At 41.8% G+C, this 10107-nt stretch overlaps 1 protein-coding gene across 1 annotated transcript; it reads left to right on the forward strand.

The window, feature by feature from the left end:
- Positions 1 to 1999: 1999 nt before the first annotated feature.
- Positions 2000 to 10107, forward strand: chchd1 (coiled-coil-helix-coiled-coil-helix domain containing 1). Its single transcript, XM_038737753.1, has 3 exons — positions 2000 to 2318; positions 3283 to 3401; positions 8062 to 10107. The coding sequence occupies exons 1-3, from the start codon at positions 2180 to 2182 to the stop codon at positions 8170 to 8172; spliced, it is 369 nt and encodes a 122-aa protein (XP_038593681.1). The 5' UTR covers positions 2000 to 2179; the 3' UTR covers positions 8173 to 10107.

Consider the following 10107-nt stretch of genomic DNA (forward strand, 5'->3'; position numbering starts at 1 on the left):
CACAGTTTGCTGTCACATGCACATACACCTCATGGTAAGAAAAATGGCGCGTGCAGCACTGGTCCCTGGGGTGACAACTGAGATAGAAGCGTCAGATCACTGTGGATGAACTGATCCTGGCACAGAATCAAGCCCGTATTTCTCTCAGCGCAGAGACATCTGTGCACAGAACATCACATTTCCTCCAGGTGAAGAACATGCAGAGACACAGAAAATACCCACCAGCTTCCAGGCAGACAGTGGAAGGAATGTGCCAGCGTGTCAGAGAGATTTGATTTAAATTAGAGTGAGTGTGTGTGTGTTTGTGGAAAAATTAAGTTAAGTTTTTTTTTCAGGGAATATCTAAAGCAATAAAATCATATTTATTTAAATAATGTTTAAGTTAAAATTGGTTGTTTGAAGTGATGAACCTCCAGAATCTGTAGCTCCCCTTGGCTTTACGAGGTGAGTTTTAGCTCATTGTTTATCTATCCAGCTGTACTGGTTCACTCTCATAGCATCATTTTCAGAGAAATAGCTGTAAAAAGCCACTGTACACACCTGCTCAGGAGCAAACAGCAGACAGACACAGTTAGAACACAGTGGAGAATTTAGCAGCTAAAGACCCAGATATTCCCCCAGGAGCTTGTGGAGACCAAAAACAGATCTAAAGGACAGAAGAAGCTGTTCAACCAAACATCAAGCACTTCTGATGAAGTATCCTGACCGCTAAACCCTGCCTGGACAGGTTGCCTCCTTTTCATTTAACCCTTTCCCCTTAGAGAGACTGTACACACCACAGGCAAAATAGGGTATTATTGTCTTTTCTTACAGAGGTACAGTAAGTATTAATAGTTTATTTGATAGTTGGTCTTTTCATAAAACATCTATAGCACTTGGTCACAAGAGGCCTATTGATATTTGTGTACATCCTAATACTAAACTGACTGTGACCTTTACATTTAATCAGGTGTTTCTTTACATGAACTGAGTTTTGCTACTTCAAATATTTGTTCAACCTGGAAAAGTTTGAAATGTGAGGAACACAGTGTCAATGTGTGCGAGGGGTGTCGTTTCCTCTGAAGGCTGTTCTAAAGCTGAAACTGATGTCATTTGATATGATACCAACTCTAATACATGCCGATGCTGCATCCACACTGAAAATGTCCTGCATGACGATGTTAAGACTTGCCCTGCATTCTCCCTGAAGCATAGGCCAAGTGCCAGAAAAACACAGAGCAGAGGACTTTCTTACACTGGAAACTGTACCTAGTTAGCTCAATATCACATATATCACAACTTGCCTCAAGGGGCTTTACAATCTGTACTGCATACGACACCCTCTGTCCTTAGAACCTCATTTTGAAAAAGGAAGAACTGGAGAGGAGAAAGACTTTATTCCTACATTAATCCACACAACAAACACCTCTCTTTAACTCTGGGCTGAATGATGTTTCCACTGCCGTCTTCCTGCAGCTACTCGCTCTCACAAGACTTCAGGGATGGAATTGTGCTTGAGCGAGACTTCTGTTTCCTGTTAAAAGGGTCTCACCGGGATTCACTCAGTGGCAAAAAGAAACACTTTTTTTTAACCAGTTATTTTGACAGACAGTTTCCCCAAAGGAATTACACTGCAGCTGGTTTGTGGCTGCTGGCTGAAGCCATCTACTGCAGTGATTCCAAAACGTTTGTACCTACTCATCATTTTTACACTAAAATGTATGAAAACAGGTTTAAAAATCCCGGAATGACCCTTTAAGATATATCAAAGTATGGGACATCTCATTGCTTCACACCTACAGCCTAGCTTCACACACTGACACTTATTATTATTATTATTATTAATATTGCATTGGTAGTAGTAGGCCTGTTTGCACGTTCTAATATTATATCATTTATTTTTTTCGTGTTATTGAGTGATTTTACCGTCGGATTGCTCGTGCTGAGAACGCACACAGTATGTAAGGCTGATTTACGACAGCAACTGAATCTGGTACACACGACTACACGTGGGGTTTACGACACTGAATTGCTTCTTACGGCAGAACATGGCGCTGTCCTGATAATGTCGGTGAACTGAAGACTGGTTTTCCTCTCTTTTCGTCCTCACAGTTGCGTATATCCGCGCGGTGCGGCAGCAGAGCTCCCCGCTGTGCTCGGCCAGAGGTAGAGAGGAGCAAGTGCGGCTTTATGTGGTGACATGGCGGCGCAGGGAGGCACGCTGTTCCAGGAGAAGGTCAGCAGGCTGCTCAGTAGGCAGAACGGAAAACCAGTACTCAAACCCAACAAGACTCTGGCTTTAAAAGATGCTGTAGCCAACCGCAAACTGAAGAAAGGAGGTATGAATGAAGCCTGACTGCTTCTCTCGCTCAGCCTGTAGTCTCTTGTGTAGCTGATACAAGGTCAGCGGGAGAGACGCGTGAAAACACACCCCATACACCAAATACACTAACACGAGCAAGACCTGGAACCTTTCACTATTTCAGATTGTAAGTTACTGTGCTTTGGGAAGGGCAATGTGGATACATTTTTACATTTTACAAGGTAAATGCAGTTTGATATCATGACATAGGACAGGTTGATTGTATCACGATATGCTTTATTTCCTAGATCAAATAACCAGATAGGAATGTGTGTATTTTGGCTCATCCAGTGAATCCAGTAGCTGACAACTCAAAAATCCTGCAAATCCAATATTTCGATGAAGCGATAGTAAAAACAAAAAGTCATATTGTCCAACTTTAACAGCAAGTAATTTAATTGAAAAGCAATGATCAACTAGTGGTACTGTCTATTATGATGATAAGCTCTTATGTTAATTTATTATTATTATTTTACCAAAATGTGCTGTTGGAAAATTTAATCTGAAGCTGAGAACTGTTGAGTTGAGTCAAGTTTATTTTTCACACATTACTGTTGTAATCTAGATTTTTTTCTTTTTTCTTACCACCCTGTCTTCAAGGGTTAATTGTGAGTTGAGCGTGTTGTGTCTTAATCTTGTCTGAGTTGTGAAGTCTGGTGGGGCGACAGCGGATACAGGCTGTGGCTGGGTGGGTTCTGTGTTTTAGTGTCCTTTGCGCTCTGCAGGCACCTCGCCAATATCACTAATGCTTGGTCGATGGGATTGTGTCTTCACAACAGATTTATCCCCATGTCGGGGCTTGCAGTCAGTGGTGTACAGTGTGAACAAGGGGTTGAGCACTGCTTAAATGTTTCATCTGCTACGGCTTGATAAGACGTTATTTATGTAAGTCATAAATCATATTGGTATTGAAGGGTAAACATGAACCATTTTCTCCACAGAGGCCACCTGTGTCACAGAGATGTCAGTCATGATGGCCTGTTGGAAGCAGAACAACTTTGTGGATGGTCTGTGCTCCAATGAGATGAACGCCTTCTACACTTGTGTTGCGAAGGCTCAGGTATGTTCCTATACACAGCTACACAACTGACACCTGGGCTGGTTTGTGCTGTAAGCTGACATGCATGTTCACTTTGAAATAGGCTGAATAGTTTGACTATCATAGGGCGGGTGTGCTCTGCTAAAGCTACATTTGCTGAGGTAAAGGTTCTTGCTCTTTACCTTGCATGTTATCTGAGGGTGTTCAGCAGGGGCGAGTAGTATCTGTAGGCACTGGCGAACTATGCAGCACCATATGCTCTGGTTTCCCCTTTAGTTGGAGCTTTTCAGCAGCAGCCTGTAGTTCTCTCAGATCCATCATCTAGGATGCCATGCATTTCCAGTTTATGCTGTCCACTTTGTAGGTCAACTTTGCTTACCTTTTAATAGGACATGACCACTTCCAGCTCAAACTTCATTTGTAGACTTGGCTGAGCTGCCTGGTGACTTCGTCCACTTGCTAGTAGGGTTGGGCGATGACTACAAAATTGCCATCGGACGATGTCTACAATGAAACATCGGAATGTACAATGGCATCGAATGCAGCGGTCGTCTTATAGAGGTGTTCACTGGCATAGGCTTCACTTGGTAAAAAACTTGGTAGCCTATTACATTACAAGTCACGGACACGGTGGATATTGTACCATCGGGTTTCAGGTAAAGCAACACTGAACACACAGAGTGCAGATGTTGGTTTTGGTTGTTTGATAGGCTGAAAGTCATCAACAAGCCGGCATGTGGCTCACCTGCTGCCGTGATAACTGATCATGGGTGGAAAACTCCGCAAAAAAGACGAGTTCTGTGTCTTTTGGGCGGCTTTATAAAACATACTGCTGATAGAGAAAGTCAGGGGAGCAGAGAGAAAGAGGCGGGGCAAGCCGGTGTGGTTGCAGTGAGAGACCTGAGGTGTAGGTGTGACTGTGTCTGAGTGTGGGGGGAAGAGAAGTCTGAGGCAGGTGCAAAGCAGGTATATTTAAAAATAAAAACGTTTGTTGGGATTAAAACCTGCTTTCACATGGCGGAATAATGTGGGGGTCGTCTATCGGCTCAACCCTAATCACTAGCGTGACTCATTTGCTATGATCCAAGTTGTCTTCTGTTTGTTGGTGAGTCGACTGAAGTTATTGCATTGATTGAGGTAATGCTGATTGTTTGCAAAATACACAAATATGGACAAAATGTCTGCTCATTCCAGACTAGGGATGCACCAAAATGAGAATTTTCAAAACCTAATATAATGAAAAAAATTACTGAACTAGTACATTCATTTTTTTTCCATTGCATAAATGAAATAGTCAAAATGTGTTTTTACCCAGTGTTTCCCACAGGATTTGGAGAGACTATGGTGGGTGGGTCTGAGGCCCGAGAGGGTCCGTTAAGTAAATTACATGTGTCCATTTCCTTTTAATGGACACATTGTATATGGACACATGGAATATAATCCAATTAATCTTATTTCCATCCTGTTTAGACGCCTTATTTTGAAAACTGGACGTTGTCACATGTGTATCCTCAAGCCCGACCTAATTTGATAAATAATGTATGTGGTTCTCGTACGGCGTAACATGAAGACTTCACAGCCTCCCTTCAGGTAGGGCTCTCTGCTGCAACACTTGTCTTTGTAAAGAGACAAACTGACAGGATAAAGTCGCTAACCTGCCTGTCAGCTCGCTCTGGTCCTTTTCAGTGGATTTACCATGAAGGCGTTATAAATAAATGTATTTTAAGGTTCTGTATCTCTTGCCACATGGCAGTAATGTAAAGTGATGATTGAGGGGGTGGTCAGTGTCATTCGCTATTGTGAGTGCTAGGCATGTGACACTGACCACCCCCTCAATCATCACTTTACATTACTGCCATGTGGACAGAGATACAGGACCTTAAACTGGAGGAGAGCTCAGGTAGTTAGTTTCAGTGCTCTCCACAATGATTTTACATTCATGGCACAGCACCCAAGCCTTATAAAGGCAGGGAAAATATTAATATGTTAATATGACATCAGAGAAATTAACATAAAAAAGAGGCAACATGAGAACCTCTTCTCCTCTGTATAATTACCAAGCATTTCATTTGCACTAACATCCAAAAGGTGACTAGTTTGCATCCCTAACTTGCTTTACTAACCTCAGCTCCTCCGTGCTCGCTACACACACATTATGCACTGCCCTATTCCTTAAGAGCCCCAACTTCCCTGCTCTTAAAACAGCACCTGTCATGTAGATGTCCTTGGGCGTTGGCGTTGCGTGTTACCATGCTCACACAGCGTGGGAGTGAAAATCATTGGTAATGCATTGATATTAATGATCGTGTGAAATTTTAGTAGTGGCGGTCATAATTCAGCAGCGGCAGTGCGGCGATTATAGGGGGAACACTGGTCTCTGACCAGACTGTCCGGGCGCTGCACTTCTGAGTTCAGCCTTTTGCGTTCTGTCAACATCATGTTATCACTTAACATTTAGAAATACTAAAACTAAGAATGGATTTTATTTTCCCACCCCTAGTGTGAAAAGAAATCTCCCTCTTTGACAATAAAGTCTAAATCTAAAATGCATATCTCTGAAACTCCAGCTCCACTTCCCTAAAGCCCAAGCTTGTATTCCAACTAATCAGCAAAATCCAAAAGTGAGGGGAAGTTGATCTTCATGGGATGTGTGTCACCTTTGAAGCTGCCAGTAGCAAGGTGGAGCGGTAACCACTAGAAGCCTGGGTACATGTGAGCCACACTGTAGTTCCGCTCTGCCCTAATTGGTCCAGCACCTGCAGAGCAAATCACTGCTTTATATGTTTGGGCCTTCCATCAGCGCTGCTATTTGCTGACGTTGTTTTAGTTTGAAACTTCCGGGATTGCGTTTTAATCTGGAAGGGCGGAAACAGAGACTTTTGAAAACAATGAAGCAGACACCCATGACATCATCCTTGACTAGCAGCGCTTAATTCTACATGGATAAGGAATTTCAGCCGTTGCTGACCTTGTTGTATGCTAGCAGCTGTTGTGCAGTTATATTCTGCATTTTATAATGCCATTACTGCCTACATGCGCTTTATACTCGTGTTACTTTCAGTGACCGTTCCACCTCGTCATTGGTACAAGAAAGAAATCTCTGGTCCGACTCTTCGCCTTTGCTGTTCGTCTTCGTTTGTAGTATTTTCTGCAACTAAGCAACCGACTGCAGAGAAGACGATCTGCTTCCTGTTTACACTGGCATGAGCATGCCCAGTGTACGTGAATGTCTAGTGATGTGTGCGTTTTCAGGTGTGTGGTGAAACGTTGCTTGTGTGTATGGAGAGTTTTAAAAAGAAAACATAATAGTGTGGACGTACCCTCTGGAGGAGGGCAGTTTTCAGTCTTGCAGATTCCTGTGGGTCCTCCTTGGTGATATCAAGAATTATTGGTTTAGGTACTCTATAAATCCTCCTGAGGTGTCATGTCATGGCCAGTGGGTAGCCATAATCACAGGTCTCACTGAAGTTATGAATTTATCAATTCCCTGTTGAAATGCTTGTTGTTGCATTTGTCTATTTTTCCGTCTGTGTAGGAGCTTTTAGCAGCTTGTCCTATTTCCATACAGGATGTCAAAAATGTCGGTCTTCGATACAGATAAAGCAGGATGGTAGGATGAGGTGACCTCATATGTAATCTGAAATCTATTCAGTGCTGACAGCTAATGGTTATTATCACCTGAATGGCACTGAACCAAAATATATTCCATTGAAAACAGAGGATAAAATAGTTTCAAAGGGACTGTGCAATTTAAGAACCTACTGAAGATACTGTTTTACACTGAAATTCACTAAGTCATTTTTGTTTTTTCTTAAATATACTACAAATCAGCTGTCACCCTACAGGAAAACCTGGGGCCTCAACCTGTTTCAGGTCTTGGTGAACTAGAAAGTAAGCTGAATGTCTGTGTGCAAGTCACTTAACGTTACCTGAATTGTGTTGTGTGGCTCATCCATACAACAGGCTTCTCTCTGAGCTTTGAGCTCCTCATTTTTGTCCTTCTGTTCAGTATCACTCATTTCTGAGTAAACTTCACTTTCCTCCACGTTTGTTAATTCTGAATGAAGATTTCTTCCCTGCAAAACCGGCAAGTGTGGAAGAACGTACTGCGGAGAAGTTGGTTGTATATTTGAAACATCTGTCAAATATCCAACTTAACACTAACTTCCCCGCAGTATGTTCGCAAAAATATTACCATAAAGTGTGGAATTTGCGACACAACAAAATAAACCATAGATGTTTTTCTATTGTCAAATGATATATGGTCATATCGCACAGTCCATAGTGTGAGTAAGCTTTTAGTAGTAACTAGTGAGTCAGGCTCAGGATAGTTTGCTTGGGTGAATACAAAAAGCTGGCGATGTCCTGACTGCTGGATAATTTCAGTAGGTTAAACTGTGCTCTCTTTATGAGCCATGTTTCCTCTCTTTTCTTAATTGGTGGCACTGAACAGTGTCACTGGTTCTTACTATGGAAACATGCTTCTTAGTTCGGAGCTAGGGTAGGGTGGCTAACTTTTTTGGCTAAGATAAGTCTGTCTTTCTGGAACTGTCCAACTTGCAGTACACTGAAGCACGTTTACCATTCTGGGCTGAAAATGTGCAAAAGTTTCCAGGTTGTACTTAATTTACACATTACACAGTAAAAAGCACTGATAACAAATCATCTTCCTCTTTCACAGGCTGCTATGAAGAATAAATCTGAACAGACCAACATCCAGGGAGGACGCCTACACCCCAAACAAGCCACAACCCTGCTGAAGAGATTTCCCAACCTGCGCACTGAGATCTAAGAAACCAACTTTTTAATGCAGAGGTTATACAGACTTGAAATGTGCAGGTTAAAAAGAGGCCATGGGACTGGGTCTTGGTCTGGGTTTCATCATGTTAGGTGTTCAGACTCAACTACTGTATGATTAAAAATAAGATGCCATGCACATTTATGAAATTAATAAAGCAAGGAGCAGAGCACTGAAATGGACGATTTTGACACAAACTCCTTCAATATGTGACATCAGGTTTCCAAAGGTTATTCAATCATTTCATATTGATGACTAATATTCTGTAACGGTACAGCCTTCTTATTCACAGCACGCTGCGTTGTACGGTTTGAAATATAACATGACTTTCTCCTCACGTCCTGATTTGGCTCTGATGAAGATGATGCCATTTTGTCTCAATCCAATTTAGCAGAGTGGTCTCATTCAGAGCAGAGATGTTATTAGTGGAAGTAATGGAATTATTCCACTTGGGTTTCATGGCTCCTGGACCTGAGCTTATTTTATGCTTTGCCATTCCTGTGGAAGTTTAGATTGGTGGTTAACAGATGTTGATCAGGCAGATAGGGTTACATAGATTACCGGTAAGCAAAGCTCAGTGTGGCTGATATGGATATTCCTGAACCTTCTGACTTTGTCCCTGTTCCATTCTACTCACTAATCAAAGCAGGTTTAGGGTCAGTATTGTGTTCATGCTGTAAAGTGACAACATTTGGTATCCTCAAAGTTAGTATGAGTACTATAGAACTGCGGATTGTTGAGTGTGCTGATGTACACTATTCTCCCACAATGCAATCTAGAAAGGAAACAGGAGCTGCTGTGGGGTGAGGGGGGGGGGGGACTAAATAATCGTTGGTCGTGGTGAAACAGCTCCAGAAAGATCTTAATCTATGGAAAAAAACATTTACTTTTCTTTTTGGGAAAACCGAGGAATTCTTTGACAATAAAATGGTACGAACTGAATACTGTAAGCATGTAGTGTGGAATTGGGACACGACACTTTCTGTCGATGTATTTAACCAGTTCTAAATCAGACAATTCTATTTGAATATATGGTTCGATTCATGGATACATAATTATTCATGTGTGGCATGCATTTAACATTAAGCATAATGTTAACAGCATAAATCTGACTGGGTCCAGCCATGCTTGCGCCAGTTCACAAGCTGATAATATTTTTGACAAAGGTATGTTTTGTTGTTTAAAAAGTCCACTAGTGTTCCATTATTTTTCTGATGGGTTGGAAGCTCCAACGTCTGAGGCTTGACAGATGACAAAGAGCAGCCTTTTCAATGCAAGAAGGTTATATATTTCACGTTATAACACAAGCACCATGTTTGTTTCCGGTTTGAATAAAGAACTGTTGAATGTACATGTAGTGTATAGGCTGGAACTGTCATCAACAAAGGTATGGTCTTTAACGGGGTACTCCACTGATGTTGGATTGCACTTCAATGTAGTGCAGGGGACTCACAAGAGACAGATTAAAGTCAAAATCAGTGCAATGTGTCCGAGATATCTGACTTTTGGTCCTTAGTATTGGTTAAATTTCCTACAATGCAACTCAGCATCTTGCTTTGGACTCCCTGCCCAGTAAATTCTCATACATTTCAAACTACACAAAATTCGTACATACAGTTGGAGGAACATGAATACTCCTTCCAGTAGTGGGATTGGGACAGTTAACCCCTGTTGCCCCTCCTAAACCAGCTTTCCTTTGACATCCCAGCTGAATAGATTAGGTCTGTTCCCATGTGTGATCAGTCAGGGGGCTTTTCATTCACAAAAAATCGATTTCAGACAAAAGTTAATCCAAGAATGGATATGCTTTTAGGAAAACACTGGGAGACTGAGCACTCACAACGTTGCTTCTTACATTTTTCTTTGTAATAAATCAGTGGCTGATATGTGATTTTGGGAACAACAGCAATAAAGACATGTACATTTCCA

The sequence above is a fragment of the Micropterus salmoides genome, unplaced genomic scaffold (genome assembly GCF_014851395.1).
Source record: "Micropterus salmoides isolate LMB-PRFRI ecotype aquatic unplaced genomic scaffold, ASM1485139v1 Ms_hic_scaffold_22, whole genome shotgun sequence".
Lineage (NCBI taxonomy): Eukaryota > Metazoa > Chordata > Actinopteri > Centrarchiformes > Centrarchidae > Micropterus > Micropterus salmoides.

Excerpts from the sequence above, each read along its gene's own strand:
- chchd1 (XM_038737753.1), top strand. The coding sequence starts at position 2,180 with ATGGCGGCGCAGGGAGGCACGCTGTTCCAGGAGAAGGTCAGCAGGCTG. Across the intron at positions 2,319-3,282 it reads CCGCAAACTGAAGAAAGGAG|AGGCCACCTGTGTCACAGAG; the intron begins GTATGAATGAAG and ends TTTTCTCCACAG. Across the intron at positions 3,402-8,061 it reads CTTGTGTTGCGAAGGCTCAG|GCTGCTATGAAGAATAAATC; the intron begins GTATGTTCCTAT and ends CCTCTTTCACAG.